This window comes from Aedes aegypti, chromosome 1 (genome assembly GCF_002204515.2).
Source record: "Aedes aegypti strain LVP_AGWG chromosome 1, AaegL5.0 Primary Assembly, whole genome shotgun sequence".
In the NCBI taxonomy this organism is placed as follows: domain Eukaryota; kingdom Metazoa; phylum Arthropoda; class Insecta; order Diptera; family Culicidae; genus Aedes; species Aedes aegypti.
The window spans coordinates 11,841,585-11,865,365 of record NC_035107.1 but is presented as its reverse complement, the minus strand read 5'-3'; the positions used below and the strand labels follow the sequence as shown (position 1 = coordinate 11,865,365).

General features: G+C 36.9%; 1 protein-coding gene across 23 annotated transcripts in view; it reads left to right on the top strand.

Annotated features, from left to right (window-relative positions):
- Window positions 1-23,781, top strand: part of LOC5574328 (protein lap4) — a 302,572-nt gene that overhangs the window by 62,395 nt on the left and 216,396 nt on the right. For all 23 annotated transcript variants that reach the window (XM_021838909.1, XM_021838924.1, XM_021838930.1 and 20 more), the window contains exon 3: window positions 8,700-8,817. In XM_021838909.1, coding sequence (XP_021694601.1) covers window positions 8,700-8,817 — 118 coding nt within the window. The remainder of the gene's footprint in view (window positions 1-8,699; window positions 8,818-23,781) is intronic.

The following is a 23,781-nucleotide window of genomic DNA, read 5'->3' as shown; positions in this document are numbered from 1 at the left end:
GAGACTTTTTAGTAAAACTACCATAGACAGTAAAATTTATACTTAAGACTGTAGTTTAATCTCATGATTTAGCTTTCGTTTATACTAATATAGTTTCTTTAGTAATCCAAACTAGTTTTGAACACGCTTTTTACTTTTCTCTTTTGCTGGGAGTGAAAGGATGGTGTGTCAGCAAATTTGGCCATAAATGGGTAAATCACTAAAGTTACCTAATGTCATAGAATGGTGGAATATAATTGATATTTTTAAAGCTTTACCTTTAGTAGAATAGTAAAGGATACAAACATACAATTTGTTCATAAAAATAAGGATTTTTGTTTTGCGAAAAATAATGTTAAACTTTGACGGACAGCTTTTTTTAAGCGTTTTTGGAAAAACTATTTAGCTCTTCAAACAAAAGCATTTTCAAAGATTTTATATTTTCATAGCATTTTAGAATAATAGGTCAACGATACACAGAAAACCGATTACGATTTTATCAATAAATAAAAAGATATAGCATAAACGAAGTGTTCACTTTATAAAATGAACAGTCCTTAAGTGGCCTTAAATCTCAATAAAAACGCTTATTGAGTAAGCTAAATGCAATAACTTAAATACATTCCTGTATCAACAGTCACCGGAAAAACATGCAGCTTGTTCTGTGCAATTATTTGAAAATAATACAACAGTATTTTCTAGTTCAATATGCAATTTCGGGAAATCCCGGGATTTTCAAAAATATCCCGGGATTCGGGATTTTTTAGATCCCGGGATTTTTGTCCCGGGATTCCCGGGACAAGACCCTCTAGTTTTGATTCACTTCGGCAGTGGGGTTTTACAGATCTCATATTTGGCCGCAATATGCGCCGTACTACCTATGAAAATTTGTAATGCCCAGCTAACTTAGTCGTCTCTCTAGTTATTTGACGATTTCAATTGATGATTTGACTTTCATATTAATGATTTTTTTGACCTGTACGTTTTGATTTTCAAGTCACTTTCAGTCACTTTTTCGAAAATCGGAAGTCACTTTTTAGTCACTTATTTCTCAAATCTGGTCACTTAAATAACTTTTTTTGGTGCCACTTTTCACTACCAGCCCTGAGTATAGCGGTTAAAAAATATAAATTACATATCAGAAAAGCGATTCTAAAATATATTGACATCCAGGGGGGTGAAAGTCAAACAAGTTTGGGGAACACTGGTTTAGCGTTTTAACCAGGTTTAAGAGTTAATATATTATCTCTTTTCGTTGTTTTATTTATATGGTGCAGTGGCGTAGCCTGAAATTATTTCTAGGAATATTAGGGGTCATGAGAAGAAAAAACATTTTTTGACCAGCATACAAAGAAAACCCCTTATAAACCCATCCTCCCCTTTAATCTTACCTGCAAAACCATTCATATTGTATATTGCAATACTAAATTATCTCATATATCTATCTAAATAAAAATGGAATTGTGTTTGTATGTCACGGAACGGCTTACGAACGGGTCAACGTGTTTGAATGATATTTTCTCCGTTTTGATCCTCAAGGTTTCCGACGTGTTTGTATGTATAAAAACCCCAGGATATTCACCGGAAAAGTAGGGAAAACGAGAGTGAACGGAACTGTCATTTTGCATGGGACGATCCATAGCGTTTTTCAACAGCCTACTTTATCAAATTGGCTGTTTATTTGGCTAAAATGATGTATGCGGTATTAGTTGGTATAGGTATGGAATGAAACGAAAATTTTCATCAGTCAATTTTTGAAAGACAATCATCAGCAAATGCACAGATTATTCGACTGAAATTGTTAACGAATGCAAGAATGCAGCCGGGAACACAAAAGCACATTTCCCTAACAATGATAGATAGTGTTGGTGGTTACGTCGATCATGCGAACATGGACAGTGCAGGCAAATCTGTTCGGCAGCTCCAAACCGGACGTATTACAAACTTACAAAAAAGCGTCCTCAGAATAGAATTTTCCCATTCTTTGAATCGTACAAATATAACATGAAATTCAGACAATTCGGCCAGCTGCTATTACGGTCGAGATGTCATAGAATGGTACTAGCAGAATAATGTAAATTTTATTAAGAAAAGTATTAACTAGAAATAGTTTACCAAATTGTCCACATATCCAACCAATCGAAAAAATTCGGGCTATTGAACCTAAAAAAGAAGTGTACAACAAAACATCGTCTGCTTTTGAAATAAATTAAAAAAAAAAATAGGCAGATAAGGTAGACTAGGGCTTCCCGATCGGTGGTTCGCGGACCCCTACTAGGGTGCTGTAACGAGTTAACATTGTTGTTTTCAAGGGATAATTATTACCAAGTAGCAAATTATTGAACTTTCTGTTCAATACTTTGTGTTCTGAACTGTTATCAAACTGAAATTTTCGACCAATATCTCTCACAGTGATTTTTAATAGATTTCTGCGGAAATTCCTAACAAGGTTTTAGAAGATTGTTGCGAATTCTCCTGTCGGCAGATAGTTGATATCTGAAAAGCCTATAGCTCGGCCGCAATATGTGTATGTAGTGCCAAAGTGGAAGTGGCCAGGTTGTCCATTACTCTATCCGGAAACCGTACATAATTGCGCCTAACTGTTGAGTTTAAAACAATTGGATGGAGAACAAACTCATGCGGTCAAGTGAATGATGAAGGTGCTCAAGTGGTTAATTCTACTTTTCCCAAACGATTTTTTTTTAGATTTTGTAAAGATCGTTTATGGAAGTTCCTTGTTGTTGTCTTGGAAAGATACTAGGAAGGTTCCTGACTCAATATTTAGTGGGTTCATCCTAAAAATCATAGCACAATTCTTGCATTGAAGAGTTCTGTGGACTACAGACATGATTTATAGGAGTGCCTGCCTAGTTCATGCATTATTCTGAGAGCTTCGGTAGATTCCATGAATATCGATTTCAATAACATTGATCTTTAAAGGTCCGCGAGACGTTTGTAAAGCTTCAAAGGGGGTCATGACTACAACAAGGTTGAGAACCAGACAATAGTATTGTGCTAAACTTTATGGGTGGAATCCAACTAAAAGTTAGAATACGCAGAGAAAAAAAATCATATTTTTCTTCTAAAGTTCTCTCATGTTTCTTTTTTCTCTTGGAGAAATCACTCATTTTGTGCGGCTAAATGTTAAGGTGAAACAGTTTGGAATCAACTTCTAAGATTGCACTGAAACTTCAAAGGCACAAATCTCGCGAAGGAAGCATTCAACAACAGTGAACTTCTTATTTTGGCTTTGTGCACTAGCAGAAAGCTTAAAATAAGAAGATCAGAAACGTTTGCCAACTATTTCTCAAGTTTAGTGCCTTTGAAAACGTGAGTAGGGGCACAAGTCGGCCATTATGACGGCCATCTTTGGATTCCGAGATGTTTCACCTTAAGTGGAACAGACTTGAGGAGAGTGACGAGCAATCTCTTCCAGGATTATTGGCATGTTTTTGACGAGATCTTCCATGAATTCCTGAGATACCGAGCGTATTGCAAGTGCATTTTATGACATATTTTCTTGGAAACTTATTTATATAGACAAATTCTTGATTAATTTTCAGATTTCTGAAGTAAGAAATCTTTAATGATTGAATATATTTTGGTGACAAAAGTTTCTTCTACGACATTTCATTTTGTAAGTTCTACTAGTAATTCTTATAGTTTTCACCGGATTTCCTTGGATTTTTCTTTCTTATGAAATTTCAGCAAATACCAAGATGAATCTTTGAAAACCCTCCATTTTCCCTATTTGTAAAATCTGTGAGAAAATCTTTCATAGACTTTTTTGTGGAGTTTTCTTTAAATCTTTGGTAGATACCTTATCTTTAGCAACCCGTTCATATTGATTTGGACTGTTATTCCGACGTCTTGATTTGAGATGACTTAGCAACAGAGTTGATTTCCTCCTGAAGATCAGCATAATCTAACTCAACGTCTGCACTCACGAAGGGCTTGAGATCTGCGTTGTAATCGTTGGCTTTCAGGCGTCTCCATATTTTCTTGGATCGCACTCGTACTGCTTTTCTGTGAATGTCGAGCTTCATGCAAATCGCATTTAGATTAATCGACAGTTTCAATGTCCTTGTTTTATGGTCCAGAAAATAGCCAACAAAGCTTATTTAGTCGCTGCATAATTCAACGGATATTGATAGAAATTGATTTCGAAGACAAATTGTTTTGCTACCGCTATCCAGCGTAATCTTAGACTGCAGCACCTCTGTTAAAATGCTTGAATGTCGCATGATCGTGTAAATTTAAAGTGCATTCGATTGAAAAATAAGCGATTTGTCGTTGACATTTCAGTTTATTTTGATGCTCCAAATAGGGTTTCAATGCTAGTAATGGACCCCTTAGTAGCTGAAATTCGATCTCGACGCTTTCCCTCAAAGATATCTCAGACGCATATACGTTTAGTGGAGTCTAACAACAAGTTCAATGTTTTTACTTCGTAGTACGCCTGTAAAACATACAAAATCATTTGATTTTTTCAGCGAAATATGCGTTTGGAAAACTGTTGTCCGAATGTCTATTATGGACCCTCCCGGGGACCTTAATAGGAATGTTTACAAATTTGACGTTTCCTATTATGGACCCTCCATTTGATTATGTGTCTCAAACCAAATATTTTGCATGAAACTGCTGACTAACAATGCAATCGAAGTTCCCCCGGTGGATTTTCATAGGAATAAGGTTGCTTTGAGTGTTAATTTTGTGTTTCTCTGTAGGGGTTCCATAATACGCATAGGATCCATAACCGGCATCGACTCCCTATGTGCATGAACATAAACTGAAATTTACAACATATTTTTAGCTCAATGTTTCTCCTTAAATTCTATGGGTATTTTCAAAAGACTAAAAATTCCATCAAATTTCTCAAAGCTAATTTGAAAAGTCTTGAATTTCTTGAGTAACCTCACAGTTATTTTTTTCAAATTCACGATGAAAGCTTAACTTCTGATTCGATTTCGAATATTTTGCTGAAGTAATAAGATTTTTGGGAAAATTATTCATTGGGACAACTACACACAGTATATTCCGTAACCATATATTATATCATTATTTTATCGTTCCTTATTGTGATTATTTTTTGGCTCTCCCTGCCAATTCAATCAAATCTTACCAGCCTACAACGTTGATTTCATATTAGACCCATGACTCTTGACCTTCGTATCGCGAAATAGATCACCGATTCCACCCCAAAAATAACCGCAAACTAGTTTCATTGCCAATCTGAGATCCGCGGCAATGGTTCCACTTACTGTCTCTCAAAAGCATGTGTTGAATGCCGGCTGGCGCACCAGTGGAAATAACTCCCTATTGCCCTACAACAACAACAACAACATGTTACTCTACTAGGCTATGTTTGCTTTTCCTCATCATCATCACCGCCGCTGACGACCGGTTCGACAGTTGGGGAATCCATTATTGAGTTTTCTCCCAGCAGCAGCAGCAGCCTTTTCGCGTGCGTTTGCTATTTGAACAACAACCACCCATTAGTATTGGCTTGGTAGCAAGGCAGACGGGGCAGGGCTGGTAACAGGTCTCTAAAAAGTCTGTTTTTAATACGGGGTTCTTAGTCTCTTATAAAAATGGTCTCTATTTTACCTTTTCTCCTTGCAAAATTATAGAGGTAAACAATCTACAAGATTTTCTTCTCAGAGTCCTCCAGAAAAAAGCCTTAGAATTTCTCAAAGTAATGTCTTCTGGTGTACTGGAGGGAAAGCCTTCGCCGTGGTGATTGTGGAGATGCAGAGGTGTTCTCGGTCTCTAGTAGCAACAATCATTACACGCTAACATTCCTTCCACATTCCAACTGACTGTAAGATTTTGGCCAGGGCCGTTATTGATCAATAATATGAGAGCTGCTCAAAAGTGGAATTCGAGAGTAAGCAGAAAGTCCCATCCCATAAATCCCTATTACAGAAGTTTCAGCTTCTGGGAGAACCTTTCTCAGCTTCTGTGAGAAATATATTTGGGTATTCTTTCAGAAATACCTCCCGGATTTTATAAAGAATTTCTTCACAATCTTCTAGAGACATTGTTGGGAAAATCCTGGATACATCCTTTGAGGACTTCATTTGGAAAATTTTTAAAAGGATTTCCTAAAGGTATCTTAAGAGGAGTCTCTGGAGTAATTCTCAGTTGATACCAGCCCTGGGCACTAATATGCACCCGAGCCCCGATGAACACATGCACCTACCAGCTTGTAGCCGCTGTTGTCGGCTTGTCCATCCGTCATTGCGAATTCGAACTCACACGCGCCAAGTCAGAACCAGTCAGGCCCAACCGTGAGGTGTGTTACGTAATTGCGTGTGAATTTCACGTTCGTGCCGAGGATTCCTCGATATGGAGAGTTCAATAACATTTCCTCGCCTGCCTCAGCTTGGATGTTTGATCCTCCATTCGAGTAAAATATGGGCTAAACTGTGCAGCCGGCGCTGCTCCTTCTGCTATGGCTAATTATGGTCATTAGCGCAGAGTTTACAATGTAAACACAGGGAAGATCTCGATTCGACTCGGTCAGCATATCGTGGCTCCAAAGTGTAAAACCACAAACTGAGAGAGTGAATCTTACGAACTGTGAGATAGCAGGTGGTGTCTGGAGGGTTTTTTATCTGTTTGGCAAATTAAGACAAATAATTCTTGCTCTTGTTTGGCGAAATTTCGTTTATTGAACCAGTAAATGACGTGGAAATCGAGGAGTCTGGTAAAAGCATGATTAGCAGTGGCTTCGTCGAGCACTGGACAGATTTTTTTGGCTTTACTAACGTGAATTTCAGCCTGAATGCGTTAAAACTTTATAATATATGGTTATGACAATAAACTTAATAGAAAGCATATGATTATAATTCAGGTTATTGCTACCTAACACCATAATGATACGATGGCTCTTATGGTACCATGCACGATAGGATATTGTTGTTATTGTGTTATTTGGAATTTTGGATTATAACACAACCATATGACATATGGTAAACTTATAAAGGGCTAAAGTCCTTATATAGATATCAAAATATATCAAACAAATAGATGCGGAGAAATTTCTTCCATAAAAGCACTGCTGCTTAGTGGGAGGTGAATTGCATACAAACTACCTGATAACATAAGGTGAACCTATAATTTAGTAATAAAGATATTACTTTCAGTGAAAACTGTACTTCCCTAAGCATTTAGAACAATGTTGTAACTCGATTCATTCGATGATCCAATAATAAGATATATTGTCGCTGAGGCGAGAAAATTGTTGTTACAAAAATAAAGTGAAGTCTCCATTAACTGTTTTTAATAGTATGGGCTTTAACAACACTCATGTCATTGGTCCTACTTCTGTCGTTGTATTCTAATGGTTTTTAGTGTTTTAAAGAGGTATAACGATTGCGAAAACTCGCTATCGTTGAAGACACCACATAAACTTCATAGTATTTATTTGCCTCCGTACGTATCTCTATTCGATGGTTCAAGACCCCGTATCAGAAACAGTCAGACCTTCAAGCTTTTCGCAATGTCATTCAGCTGGAAACTGTCACCGTGTATAGAGAACTTCAAACGATAACAATGGGGCATCACCCAAACTACAACGACGATGACATCGCCAACATGGATAGCAGAAAAAAATGGCTATCAGAAGGGCGCCTGATTCACCATCCAATGCTACTTGTGCTTTGTCATCACCAACACCTTTGTCGTGGTGAAGCAGGCGGTGGGTAGCCAGAGCTGCAAACAAAACCATGAATTTTCAATGTCGTGCCCCAAATTTACGTATGCATAAAGCTGAGTCTATCATAGTCGGCGCGCGATCCTGATCGGTGAGGCATAACACAATTATATCTCAAATAGTTATGCGCATCATCGCTTGGTATATTCTGATATTTCGCTTTTGAGTGGTCTCGGAACACCATATAAACATTATTACAAAGTCGGCTATAATTGAAAAGGAATGTTTTTTTTGTTCAAGGTAAATTATACATTAAAACATAACCTGTTATATTTTTTAAAATAAATTCAGCAAATTAATCGAAAATATAACAAAATTTGTTATTAAATATGTTATATCCAACATGTAATGGGTTTCGCGTAAGTGTCTCTGCTTACGGGTCCGCTACCACTTCTTTTGGCCCTTCATACAACGGTATGTGGAATTCAGATCGGTAATGAAATTTGACCTCACTGTTGAGTGAGACTTTAGAAAAAATGGTGACACTTCAAACATACTGTATGTAATGTTTGTAACAAATATTGTTATATTTTTTTAACTGAAACTAAGATGATTGTAATATATTATAGTAAATTGTGTTATTAGTTTGATATAAAGGTATTTAAATCTGTAAAAAATGTGATACCAAAAGCCTAAAATTCGTTTTTTTTGTTATTCTCACATCTCATCAGCTAATTTTGTAAAACATTTCGTTATGAACAATTTTGTAACAAATATATTAGGCTGTTGTATTCTTGTTAAATACTAATGATCGGGTCAACGTCACAACGCCACAAAGTTGTGCTTCGCTTGACAAAAAGCTCCCCCAAACGACCCGTCGTGTTGGTTGGGTTTGACGAGGGGTGAAAACCACATCGCATATTTACTTTCCATAACGAACCACTTCAGCACCAACTCCTCGCCCTTCGAGAGAGGGGAAGAGGGTGTCGTAATGGAGTGGTGTAAATTTGTTTACTATTTTTTGACATTAACCTTGTTTTTCTTCTTCACTCTCTCGTTTCAGAACTTCTTTCGTCTGCATCGGCTGCGGAAACTCGGTCTCAGCGACAATGAGATTATCAAACTACCGTCGGACATTCAGAACTTTGAAAACCTGGTAGAGCTGGACGTGTCACGGAATGGTAAGTGAGACAAGGGGAGGGTTTCGGGAGGTAGGAAGGGGGATTGACCATTTTTGTTCTTCTATTAAACGGCGAAGAAAAGCAAGCAACCGTGCGGTTAATTTAATTTTCTCTGTCTGTGGTGTGGTCTGCCGCGTTGAAAACGACTACTTAGTGGTGGAAAGTGGTACATTTCAGTATAAATATGCCGAATAATACTATCTACAAAAGACAGCAAAAGTTGTCTTTTGATGATTTCGATATCATAGCAGGAATGGTTACAATACTAGTCGCAAGGGCCTTCCTTAGCCGAATGGTTAGAGTCCGCGGCTACAAAGCAAAGCCATGCTGAAGGTGTCTGGGTTTGATTCCTGGTCGGTCCAAGATCTTTTCGTAATGGAAATTTCCTTGACTTCCCTGTGCATAGAGTATCATCGTACCTGCCACACGAGATACGAATGCGAAAATGGCAACTTTGGCAAAGAATGCTCTCAGTTAATAACTGTGGAAGTGCTTATAAGAACACTAAGCTGAGAAGCAGGCTCTGTCCTAGTGAGGACGTAATGCCAAGAAGAAGTGGTCTAATGTTTTTATGGGACATATCGCAAAAAGCCGTTTTGCACAAAAACATTTGGCTTAGAAGAGTTTGAGTGAAAATTCCAGAAGAATTCTTGTTTAGGTTTTTGGCAGAATAAAAAGTTGCTGGAGAAACTCTAGAACAGTTTTCTTAGGATTCGCAGCAAAGCCCCGGAGCATTCCAGGAAATTAATTATTCTTGTAGTATTTCAGAAAAGTTTCCTAAGAAGTTTTCTTGGAATTCTAAAAATTTTCAGAGTATTTCTTGTGAGATTCTTGAAGGTATGTTCCCTTCCTTGGTGGGCTGCGGACGGATTCTTGAAAGAGTTCCTTAAAATTTCTTGGGATAATTCTACATGATTCTTGGAGTTTTCGAAAAGCTTCTGGGAAAGTTTCTATAATTTTTTTTTTAAAAGACAATTTACACTTTTCCCGGACTTAAATGCGAACCCTCTTTTCGTGGCCTTTATAACAACCTTCAACGAGTGAAGCTTCTAACCTTGTGGCCACATTGTCCCACCCTCAAGGAACAATTTAGTTTATACCCCAACCTCTTTTTACGACCGCTATCGGGGCTCGTAAAATAATCAGGGTTACAGATCCGAGACATTCTTAAAAGTTGAAGCATGGATCGAGAACTTTCCAAAATGACCATACAAGTGTTCATATTCTGGTAATAGATGGCAACATTGCTCGATTGTTAGCAAAAGAGCCAATTACATGGGGATTTTATATGCAGATACCAATAAATTTTAAAGATAACGATACCAAATGTTCATCAAAGTTGAAGGAAATGTTGCATCCATACAGTTGGCTGAAGCAAAAATGTTCATATGGCTGGCAACACTTTTTAAGATGAATTAAGAAAAGATCAAAACCATAAAACTGGAGCGGAATAGAAAAAAAAAACAACAACATCAAAGGAATACCCTTCAACTGCAATCCAGTTTTTCATTACGGGTTCATGCTTCTGTCGTAGCTGGCAACACTGCTCAAGTGAAATTTCATCACCAGGCGGCGCTAGTGAGCATGAAACGTTTGTTTTGTGGATGTTTCAGGATCCTGGTCAATTAGAAAGATGGTGTCTTCAGCAAAGTTGTTCAGTAATTCAAGGGTTATCATTATTCTAGCCAAGAGATATTTCTGTATCTCTTCTGTATCCCGACCATTACGGAAAAGGCATCTTCGGCAGCGTTGTTCATTAGCTCAAGAAAAAGCTTTAGTAATACTGGTTTCTCCAAAGATTTCTTCAGGAATACTTTCAAGACCTCCTACAGGGATCTCTCCAGAAATTCTTCTAGAGATTCCTCTACCAATTCTCCCAGATATTCTTCCAGCGGTTATTCAAAAAAAAAAAAAAAATAAAATCATTAGAAATTTCTCCAGAATTTGTTGCAGGAAATGCCCGAGTACTTCAACGTTACTGTCTTCAGTAATTTACGCAGGGATTACTTTGAATTGTTTTACAAACACTATTTTAGGAATTCCTCCTTTTTCCACTAATCCTTCAACCTAATTTTTCTGTTTTTATTCCAGGAGTTCCCTAAAGATTTTTACAGATTTTTAACAAACAAAATCCGCAAAGGTTAATTCCAGAGTTTTTGAACAAAATTGTTCAGGGATTTTTTTTTTTCAAGAAACCCGACAAGAATTTCTACGTTATTTCATTCACGGTAACTCCAAAAAATCCTCGAAGGATGATTCGAGAAATTCTATTAAGAACTAATCCTTCAACCGAATTTTTCAGTTTTTATTCATTCAGGAGATCTTCCAAAGATTTTTACAGATTTTTTACAAACAAAATCCGCAAAGGTTAATTCCAGAGTTTTTGAACAAAATTGTTCAGGGATTTTTTTTTCAAGAAATCCGACAACTACGTTATTTCATCCACGGTAACTCCAATAAATCCTCGAGGGATGATTCGAGAAATTGTATTAAGAATCTTTCAAAGAATTATTATTATTGACTCTTTATTATGGGGAAGTTTAGCCCCAGGCTGTTTCATCCCCGTACATTTTTAAAAAATTACAAATTCTACTCTATGATTCATCATTGACTTCCTCTAGATTATTTTCTAGGAATTTATCCAGAATTTTATCGAAGGATCACAACTGCAGTTCTTACAAATGATGCAGGATATTATCCAAAGTTTTGAATGATCCGTTTTTTTTTCAATCATCCTAACAATTTATCTATAAACTCTTCTAAAATTTTCTCAAGGGTCTATGACTTCTTCCAGTAACCCTTATTCATCAAGGGTGACTTGAGACTTAGACAAGTTTCACCAGCGATTACTTTAAAATTTTATTAAGAAAAACCTCACGATTTTTTTTTTGAAGATTTTCTCAAATTTCTGAAAATTTTCTTTCACATTTCCATGGAGAAAGGCCTGGAAAATTTTCTGGAGGAATGCTTGGGCAAATTTTTAAAGGCTTCCTTGAGAAAGCTTAAATAATCACTATAGGGATTTAGCTCTTCAACCAAAAGCATTTTCAAAGATTTTATATTTTCATAGCATTTTAGAATAATTGGTCAACGATACACAGAAAACCGATTACGATTTTATCAATAAATAAAAAAGATATAGCATAAACAAAGTGTCCACTTTATAAAATGAACAGTCCTTATATCGAAAAAGTTTGAGTCCTATTTGTATGCTTGCTAAAATAGAACACAATAAAGTTTGATTTTTTTAGGTGTTTCAACTCTTTTAGGCAGCATCCACAAATTACGTAACGCTCTAGGGGGAGAGGGGGAGTAGGTTCAAGTGTTACGGCTCATACAAAAATTTGAAATTTTTCATACAAAAAGCGTTACGGAGGGGGGAGGGCGTCAAAAATTTCCAATTTTAGCGTTACGTAATAAATGGAAGCTGCCTTACAAGTATGAAATTCCCTGATCTTTCCAGGTTTTACAAAATGATTTCAGGTTCAATTTCAGGTAGATACAAAATTGTGACGAAATCATGTTGATTCAATAGTGTTTAATATTTATCCAAGAAAATCTCCAGGAATTACTCAAAGATTTCATTGGGAATCCCTTCTTCTTCTTCTTTCTGGCGTTACGTCCCCACTGGGACAGAGCCTGCTTCTCTGCTTAGTGTTCTTATGAGCACTTCCACAGTTATTAACTGAGAGCTTACTATGCCAATGACCATTTTTGCATGTGTATATCGTGTAGCCTGTACGAAGATACTCTATGCCCTGGGAAGTCGAGAAAATTTCCAACCCGAAAAGATCCTCGACTGGTGGGATTCGAATCCACGACCCTCAGCTTGGTCTTGCTGAATAGCTGCGCGTTTACCGCTACGGCTATCTGGACCCCATCGAAATGGTAGATACACAGAAACAAAAACCCATGTAAGTTTCAGCGTTGAATCATGCATATAAAGGGAATGCCAGCTTTGTCGCACATTTACATGGCACATCGTGTAAAGGCACGGTAAATGGCTGAGCATGGCGTACCATTGCACTGTGTTTTATTTTCTAGATTTCATGCGCTTTTTTAATAGCGCCCAAACCGTTGATTTTAGTGATATAGTTTGTTCGGAGAAGTTTCTTGGTATATTAAAGCGCAACTTTTGACGAAAAAAGTTTTGTGATCAATCCACCTAGCAATGAGATAGAAAAACTATTTTTTCAAAACATTTAGGTAGACACATGGTGTCTTCGGCAAAGTTGTAGAATTGGTAATTTGACACAACTATGTCGAAGACACGATTTTTCTATCTCTTGTACTTTTTGAGATATATGCCGTTGTATGTGAATGGCCCCTAAAAATCATATTTTTGATCATAACTTTTTTCCAAGATTTTTAACATTTTTTGTGTTTTCTACAAAATTGTTTGTCATGAAAAAAAAAAACACGTGTTTTTGCTGAATATATTATACCCTATCTTTCGAAGTAACAAACTTATTCATGAATTACTCTTTTTTCAAGGGGTAGTTTAGGCCTCTATAAATGGCTTCGGCGCAAAATGGCGCAGACAACTCTCACAAATCATGAAAGTACCATATCTCCCCTTTTAACAGATGATAAAAACTTGTGTCTATAAGCGTCTTTGCATGGGTTTTTACTATCAAACAAATAAGCCTTATTACAACGAATTCAACCGATAATTCTTTTATCTTAAGAGATAGAGAGATGCGATGTTCAGCAAAAACAGGCGTTTTAAGATGTTTAACAACTTTGTAGAAGACGTGAAAAATGTTAAAAATTTAAGTAAAAAGTTATGCACAAGAATGATATTAAACGAGTTTTTTGATACAAATTTGTGTACTTTGTGTTAAAAAATTCGTAACTTGTTTTTATGTCTTCTACAAAGTTGTTAAAAATCTTAAAACGCGTGTTTTTGCTCAACATCGCACCTCTCTATCTCTTAAAGTAAAAGAATTATCAGTCGAATTCGTTGTAATAAGGCTTATTTGTTTGATAGTAAAAACCCATGCAAAGACGCTTGTAGACAAAAGTTTTTATCAACTGCCGAAAGGATAGATATGGTACTTTCATGATTTGTGAGAGTTGTCTGCGCCATTTTGCGCCGAAGCCATTTATAGAGGCCTAAATTACCCCTTGAAAACAGAGTACAGTTAACTCTCCCTTACTCGATATTCCGTATCTCGATATCGAGTTAGAGAACCATAGTAAAAGTTGGTTTTCATGGCTATCTCGATGGTCCTTTGGAACCCAGTTGCACTGCTTTTGTGTTCTGTAACTCGATACCTCCCTAACTCGATGGTCCCTTCAATATCGAGTAAGGGAGAGATGACTGTAATTTATGAATAACTTTGCTACTTCAAAAGATAGGGTGTTGATATATTCAGCAAAAACACGGGTTTTTTCATGACAAACAACTTTGTAGAAAACACAAAAAATGTTAAAAATCTTGGAAAAAAGTTATGATCAAAAATATGATTTTTAGGGGCCATTCACATACAGCGGCATGTATCTCAAAAAGTATAAGAGATAGAAAAATCGTGTCTTCGACAAAGTTGTTTCAAATTACCAATTCTACAACTTTGCCGAAGACACTATATGTCTATCTAAATGTTTTGAAAAAATAGTTTTTCTATCTCACTGCTAGGTGGATTGATCACAAAACTTTTTTCGTCGAAAGTTGCGCTTTAATATACCAAGAAACTTCTCCGAACAAACTATATCGCTAAAATCAACGGTTTGAGCGCTATTCAAAAAGCGCTTGAAATCGAGAAAATAAAACACCTCGCATGTCTGCAGGAATAAAATTAACCTTTTTGTGTGGTCCTTAGCCTCTTGCCCAGCAACTCCTATCCATACCTTTTCGCGGTACTGCCATGCGTCTCTGCATATCTGCATATACAGCCATTCCATGAAAAACCGATCTAGTGGGTCTCCGAATTCCGTGAAAATTTGCTATTTTGTTCCTTATCCGAAATAAGGATACATGTATTTTTGGATTTTTTGATTAGGGTGACCATTTCCGAAATAGGGTGACCAGAAAAATCGCGATCTTGCAAAAAAAAAAAAAATTAAATAATTAAAACTTTTGAACCGTTCGACCGATTTTCAATCTTTTTGGACGAAATGAAGGCTAAGAATTTTAACTTTTCAGGAAAAATAAAAAATTTCACAAAAATTGTGTTTTTACATGAAAAAACTCAATAGTTTCCGTTTTTTCGTATTTTGAAGGCCTCGGGACCAAAGGGGCTATCGCTGTTCTCATTTTTTCTTGAAAGTTCAGAAAATTTAACGTATACTGTCAAATTTTCAGCAATGTATGTTTTTTAGTTTTTGAGATATATTATTTTGAAAATAAAAAATCAGTCATTTTTTATCGGCACAAACTGTAGGTCTCAGCGCATTAGATTTGTAATGTTTAAAAAAATTAAGGTACCGCGGGGCAAGTGAGAATACGGGGTAAGTGGGGCGTTTCGTCATAGCTCAACTAGGAAAAGTTTTTCATGGGGGTATTCTTCTAGAAAGTTGAAGATACAATGACAAGGAATGTATTTAGTACTAAACATATTGTTATTTTTATTACCATGTGGTTCATGTAACAGTTATCCGTTCCGCGTCATTTTCAACTTGCATGACAAATTGTGACACGTTCCACGTCTTGCATTGACTCGCACTTGTTTTAAATCGAATTTCCATCAGTATGCTTAAATTTTGAGTATTATTACAAGCTGCTAACGATAAACCAGTATTTTGTTTTCATTTCATATGAAATTTTCGATGGTCTATCTTACCCCAGAATATATTTGTACCTGGGGTAAGTGGGACCTATCAAAACAAAAACCAGAATCAAAAGTTTTCGTACACGTTTCATACATTCTCCTAGAGAGTAGCACTAAAACATTCAAACAAATGATTTTTATCAAAAAAGATCAACCTCAAATTACGTAATTGCATAGGAGGGAGAAAAAAAGTGTTATTATTCTTTATTTTTAAATTTATTTTTTATTTTTGAAATACGATTTCAAAATTGAACAAACATACAGCTGAAATTTGAAATGCATCATGAGAACGATTACTTTTCTATTTTATTTGAACTTTTTTTGTTATTTCTACCAAATTAAGTAGAGATGGAAAACAATTCCACCCCATAAGGTGGTTTTCTGCCATGCATATAAATAAAACAAAACATATTTATAATTTCGTCAATTATTGATTGTTTATGTTCTACATTTTAATTAACAACTTATAAATGATATATTTTGAACATGTTTAATTCCTCTTTACGCTTTTATTGAGGAATTTTCAGTTAATATTAAATGTGAGGTGACATACTATTAAATAAAGGGTTTCTTCCTAAAACGTAACGTATTTTATGGTTGATCCCTTATGTACATCAAATATGTACTTAAAATTAAAAATCTATGAATTATCAATCCTATCATTGTAATGGTTGACTTAATGATGTGGATTGACGCATAAAACTGGATGTGTCCCACTTGCCCCGTTTAGTGAAGTAACTGCGTCCAATGGCTCATTCTTAAACTTTCTTCCAAGGTTCTCACAGTTTTGAAATTATTCGATTAGTTTCATGCACACACCAGCAAATATGTTGCCAAAACGTGATTGTGTTGTTGGATTTGAAAAATATTGACATTTGAAAATTTGATAGAACAATTTGTTTGAACTATCGTTTTTTTCGTTCCCACTTGCCCCGCGGTACCTTATAACTTTTGAACAGCTTAACCGATTTCCAATCTTTTTGTATGGAATAAAAGCTTAAAATTTCAACTATTCAGACAAAATTGAAAAATCTGATAAAAATATGTTTGAACGTGAAAAAATATAAAAATTTCTAGTTTATTTTAGAAATTTTCATATATTTTAATAAATTTTTTTTTCAAAGTTTTCTATTTTTTTCTATTTTTTCTGAAAAGTTGAGACCTTAAGCTTTCATTCCATAAAAAAAGATTGGAAATCGGTTGAGCTGTTCAAAAGTTATGATTTTTTTTAAACATTACAAATCTAATGCGCTGAGATCTACAGTGTGTGCCGATGAAAAATGACTGTTTTTTTATTTTCAAAAAAATATATCTCAAAAACTAAAAAACATACATCGCTGAAAATTTGACAGTTTACGTAAAATTTTTTGAACTTTTAAGCAAAATGAGAGCAGCTATAGCCCCTTTGGTCCCGAGGCCTTTAAAACACGAAAAAAACGGAAACTCTTGAGTTTTTTTCATGTTAAAAACACAATTTTTGTGAAATTTTATATTTTTCCTGAAAAGTCAAAATCTTTAGCCTTCATTTCGTCCAAAAAGATTGAAAATCGGTCAAACGGTTCAAAAGTTATAATATTTTTTAAAAATAATTTTTTTGCAAAATCACGATTTTTTTGGTCACCCTATTTCGGAAATGGTCACCCTAATCAAAACATCCAAAAATACATGTATCCTTATTTCGGATAAGGAACAAAATAGCAAATTTGCACGGAATTCGGAGACCCACTAGATCGGGTTTTCATGGAATGGCTGTATATGCAGATATGCAGAGACGCATGATCCGGTGGTGGCCGATCAATGAGAGAATATGCAAGATGCGGCTCGAAGGCCCGTTCTTCAACTTAAGCATGATAAACGAACACGTTCTGATTGATGAACGGCACTTCTCCGACAATATCGACGTCAGGACCTATCGTGGCGCTAACATTGTCTCTGACCACTATCGGAAGAGTGGAAGGAAGGCGTAATATGCCCCATATACAAGAAATTGACGGCTTTAGATTAGATTATGAGAACTTACAAGCGATCATCATCCTAAATGCAGCCTATAGTGTTATTCCAGGTCATCTTCCGTCGTCTGTCACCTGTAGTAAACGAGCTCGTGGGAAGTTATTAAGCCGACTTCGTTGACGGCCGATCGACAACGGACTAGATCTTTACTGTACGCAGAGGCGTCGCGTGGCCTAATTATCAACCTGTGCACTTCTAATTTATGTCGAATTCGTTTTTGAACTGGCGCAACCTGTTCAACCCGATTCAAGTTCGACCGAACTACAATTTGCTTGACGTTGGTTTATTTATGTGTTGATAACCGACCCAGTTCCTAAAAACGGAAACAACATTAGTATCATTATTAGGTACACCTTGGATTCAAACAATTTTTTTTTCTAAGGTAATAAAATGTATAATCAGTCTTTACTAACCTTCGTTTTCGAATATATTTTTTTCTAGTCTTTCAGTTGATTAAAAACATTTGTGATTGCAGATGCTAATCGGGTTGTTTAGTTTTATTTTTTCACTTTTTCAATTTTAACGATTAGTCATCATTATGGGGAAATTGTAAAATTGCATATGACAATAATTCAAATTATGCGGGTCATCAGTTTCGATTTATAAAGCAATATTGCAATATAGAGTTAGTGATCATAACCCACATATTTTTACATAGAATTAATACAAGATCGTTCACTTCGTGTACTTGGTGCACGCATCAAGAAAATTGCTCGCTTTTAAACCACACCACAAGCGTTATACTGACGATGACGGTACGGAGGGCACGACCGCTTTTGAATTCATTTTCTGATTGTCTTCTGATTGACCATCACAAGTACCACCGCGCTAATACTGTATGCTGAAAGCGAGGTTCTTAACCAATATTGTACAAAAAAAACGCGCGGGCCCTGAGTCTCAAACTTACAGAAACTTCTTACCGTCAGCCGTCTAAAAAATCACGCCAGTACTCCACACCACAAGCGTGGTGATGTTGAAAACGCGAAGGAAAAATGAGAGCAAGCAAAATGGATCTCTCTCGTGGATTGATTTGTCTCTTGTCTCCCCACCGCACGCTCGCACAGATTGATGTGGCAAGACTGTGCACCGGCCAGAGTTGACGCTTTGGCTACTTACACACTGGCATTTGTAGTGCAAAAAAATTCTACCACATATACAGAATTGTGTGTACGACGAAAGGCAACGCGTCTCCCGATGAGAGTGCACCAGGCTTGAGAACTGTGATCACAATTTGCCACAGTTCTCGCATACTCTGAGATAACGCCCTAAAAGCCATTGGTAACCATGTGTGTAGCTCGTTGTTTCTGAGCAATTGAAGGAATAAACATCCAAACCAACATCACTGGTAGGTAGATAATGATCCTTTCTTCACCATAGAGTTGTTGATTAACGTGTAAATCCATTCAAATGCTCAGAAACAATGAGCTACACACATGGTTACCAATGGCTTTTAGGGCGAGATCATAAGTTATGCGAGAGTTCATCGATTCTGCCAGTCAACCAAAACACAAAGCAGCAGCAGCATCAATACCATCAGGCGTTGCGCTACCAACGGTTCACACACTGCTTGACTGTTTTTGTCTCTCCACTATGACCGTTTTCGGGCAGCCATCTCGAGGTGAATGATTGAAAAAAAAATGTTAAATCATTCAATCGTTAATATTTCGCTTGTGTTTTCAACTAATTGAAATCTATTAGCGCTAATAGCAAGAGCACAATCATTCCGTTGTGATACATATAATTCAATTTCATGCTGCCTTTATCGAGCAAAAATGCAAAACCCCGAAAATCGGAAAAATCGTGTCACCACTGTGCTCGAGTCATTTCGCATTCGGGTTTGAAAAAACGTTGCGAAGAAGAAGATTACAGTTTTGAAGAGTCATGACATTTTTTTGTTTTGAACGGTCATGGTTTGCTTTGGATTTTGATGGTCGTGAAGAAAAATGTGAATGTCGAGGTGGTAAATGTTTGCTACAGTACATTTCCCATCCCTGGAGTGCACACGTTGGGTTTCATCGTCACAGCAGCAACGTGTAGCGTGGAACAAAGTGTTGCGTAGCATGCATCGCACTGAGCGCGTAGGGAAAATTAGGGCACAGACCTCGCGCCGCACCAATCAGCTTTTGCATTTAATTTGAATAGCAAAAATATAACAACAAATATTTTGAAAGGTGAAAATTGCGATGATCAATGATAAAGATAATTGAAATAGGCTAAATTTTATTGAGAGAATTAAAGAATCGTACTTCAATAATAGTAGAAATTGTAGGTTGTTATGATGAACGATTTGCCACCTGTGCAGTGCACATGTTGCACATGTGGACGCGACGCCTCTGACTGTACGGCAAATCCTCCCAAAATGTCGTGAATATCAGGTCCCAACGCATCACCTTTCCATCGATTTCAAGGCAGCTTACGATAGTCTCAACCGCGTAGAGCTATGGAAAATCATGGACGAGAACAGTTTTCCCGGGAATCTCACAAGACTACTAAGAACAACAAAGGTTTGAATATTTCAGGCGAACATTCCAGTTTTTTTTCAATCCAGCCGGGGACTACGATAAGATGATGGACTGTCGTGCCTGATGTTCAACATCGCGCTAGAAGGTGTTATGCGGAGAATCGGGGTACGATTTTTACGAGATCCAGTCAATTTGTTTGCTTCGCGGATGATATGGACATTGTCGGCCGCACATTTGAAAAGGTGACAGACCTGTACACTCGCCTGAAACGCGAGGCAGCTTAAGTTGGACTGGTGGTGAATGCGACCAAGACAAAGTACATGCTAGTTGGTGGGGCCGAGCGTGACAGGGCTCGTCTAGGTAGCAGTGTTACGATAGACGGGAATACGTTCGAGGTGGTCTACGAGTTTGTATTCCTTGAATCCTTGCTGACGACTGGTAATAACGTTAGACGTGAAATACGGAGGTGCATCATCAGTGGAAGTCGGTCCGTGGGGCTCCACAAGAAACTGCGGTCAAAAAAGATTCACACCATATAGAAAACGCTCATAAGGCCGGTAGTCCTCTACGGGTATGGAACGTGGACGATGCTCGAGGAGGACTTGCAAGCACTTGGAGTCTTTGAACGCCGGTGCTTAGGACGATCTTAAGCGGTGTGCAGGAAAACGGCGTAGAGCGCAGCGAGCTAGGTGGGCGGATCGATTTGGCGAGCGTGGGGCAGAACCGAGGATGGAGAGAGGCGGCTACGATTTGAAATTGTTGATTCAGTGTTATCTGTTTAGATGTTAACTAAATAAGTCTGATACAAATATTAATTTTCTTCTATGTCACCCCCCCCCCCCCCTTCAAAAATCCGAAAGTTTTGAGGGGGAGAAAAAAAAAAGATTCATATATTTTTTGACATCAGAAAGGTTTTTCCAATTTTTAAAGTAAAAAAACAAGTGAAATAATGATCCAGAGGACGTTTGAAAAAAGTTTAACAATTATCGTTAAAAATAAATATTCGAAAAGAATACTTTTTTTTCTATTATTATTCTTTTTATTCCTTATTTATTTTTATCCCCCCCCTCGTACCTTCCAAGTGGTCTCGGACATAAAAGAAATTTAATATTTGTATCAGCCTAAATGACATTAAATAATTGAATTCATAGAAAAGCTTGGAAATACACACCGACATTTTCTTAGGACTGAATCGTTCGGTGCATGACTCAATCTCCAAAGCTACTAAGAAATGTATGTTTAAAGGTTTTTAAAGATTGTGCTCCAGTAGCACAGGTTGCCTGTACAGTTAAGGCAAAAAGAAGAACCCGAAGTGGAAAATAAGAGTGGAGCATTGCGAAAAGCAACATAGCACTACTCGCAGTATTCGCTGAAGCTCAACGCAAGGGGAAACAATGAGACACTAAATAAAGCCGAGAGCCCTCATACATTTATGATCATACAGTTCCAGTGCTTAACTTCACGAACAAGTATCTCCATTCTCATTCCGCACAGGTTCACTGCGAAAAAAAAATGGCACGACACTATTGCAAGCCAAAAAAAAAAATTACCGTTCAGTGCCTTGCCTCCACTTGTTTGCCGTTTTTTTATGTCTATTTAGATGTAGATGTTTAGAAACCGACTGCATACTAATCCAGAACATCGCCCAGTCATCAACCTGTGCCAAGCTTTGGAAAACGAGAAAGGGCAAAACAAAAACAATAATGTATTTATTATGATGATGCCAGAGGCAACTCATTTCATGCTTCCGAGAACCGAAACCCGTTCGCGCAGGCCTTTGCCAGTTGAACGACGAAAAACCGAGTTTAAACTGCTTTTACGGTCATCCACTGTGCGGACAACTGCAAAGCCACAAGTTCGACCCGGTTGGTGGAAAACAATGGCCTGGTTTGTTTGTCGTCGTCACCCAATTTCCGGAAATGAACCCTTCACTCATCGGGAGGAGAATTTTTCCGAAGGGACGGGAACCAGTGCGAGCGATAATTGAGAGTAAATGGAGCACTTTCGGGAATGAAAAATAATTGCCAAAAATCGAATTGTTTCAACATGATTACCCCTGTGGATGGGGAAAAATGAACAGCTTCAACGACGGCGAAGGCCTGACAAACGTAATGAATGGGAAACGAGCATTTCCTCACTTCACTTAGCTATCGGTTTTCCATTTGGCGTTGCCAATAGCAGGAACGAAAATAAAAAAAAAGTATGCAAAGCTGTCGGAAAAGTGACAGATTGCAAATGAAATGTTCAATAATAGATCGATCGGTAAATCATTTACGGTGGGTTGCACTTGGCCGCTAATTGACAGATTGAGGAATAGTCGGGATATTGATTCCCAATTTCTACCAATTTTCAAAGGGTTTTGATAATCATCGATACTGGTTATGATTAGGTAATAGAATCGCAGTTTGAAAAGATATATTTGACTGACACTAAATTTAACTGTCCCTCGGCTATCAACTGTAGTCTTCCGTTTGACAGTTTGAAGTCTTAACCTCATTTGTTAGGTTAGTGCCATTAAAATCTTATGGAAGGCTATTTGGCAATGAATATGTGGTTAAAGGTAGTCCAAGTTGAAAATACATGAAAACTTCTATTGGCGGTCACGTACATAACGTTTATCTGTTACAAGGTGTTGTGACGTAAATTGTCTGCGAAACTAGCAACACTGAATAGAACAAGTTGTCAGTAGAGTTCAATAGAAGTAGAAGAGTTTGGAGACCGTTTTTTCGGTAGTGCAGAGGGAACTCAAAAATTTATGTAGGGTAAACACTCCCTTAGTAAAGGTAACTCCAATAGTGACATTGAAATAATTTTATGGCAAGCCTCCACCCTGATCCCCTGATCCCTCGATCAGCGATGTTGTCAAACATGAAAGTAAACTAATATGTTCCACAAAATTCAACTAGACACCACTTTAAAAACGTCAAATGAGAACTCTATGCATACATCCTACCATATGTCCTTTCCAAATCAAATTTACTCAAATCTGAGCGCTCCATTGAAGCTGTGCAGTTAGGGTGCCAATGGAATGTATGGAAAAAAAATTGCCATCGAATTTCAATAAATGGTAGTGCTCAAAAGTTTTGTCTCCTCGAAAAAAGTCCCCATGCAAAATTTGAGCTCAATCGGACTTCATTAAACGTCGAGATCTGGTGTTATTTGGATTTTTTTTTTTTTTTTTTTTTTATTTTTTTTTTTTTTTTTTTTTTTTTTTTTTTTTTTGAAAAAATCGACCTTTTGGGACTTTTTGAGTTGGGGGAGTGAATTGAATTTGAAATGAACGATTTGAATTCAATTCAAGGCAATAGTATTGAAACATATCCTACATCATTGCTGGCCACTGAAAGCATATGATATGTGATATTTCATTAGGGTGGTTCATTTATTTTCGTGATATTTCATTGGGAAGGCTCACTTATATTCCATTACGGTGGTCCTTTAAAAAAATTGAGAATTTGAATGGAATAGTAAATACAAGAGTGAATAAACATCTCCTATGTCATCGTAGGCCACTGTTAACATATAATATGTGATATTTCATTGGGGCTATTGTCCTCAGTTTTGCATAAGGGTGATCATTTAATTTGTAAATGAAAAAAAAAATATATTCTCAACAGATCTAACAAATCAACTTTGTTTGTATAGTTTTGAATCATGATTCTTCATTGGCATGCAACTCTTCGTTAAGCTATTTTCATTAAGGGTTTCTTTTGAATAGTTAA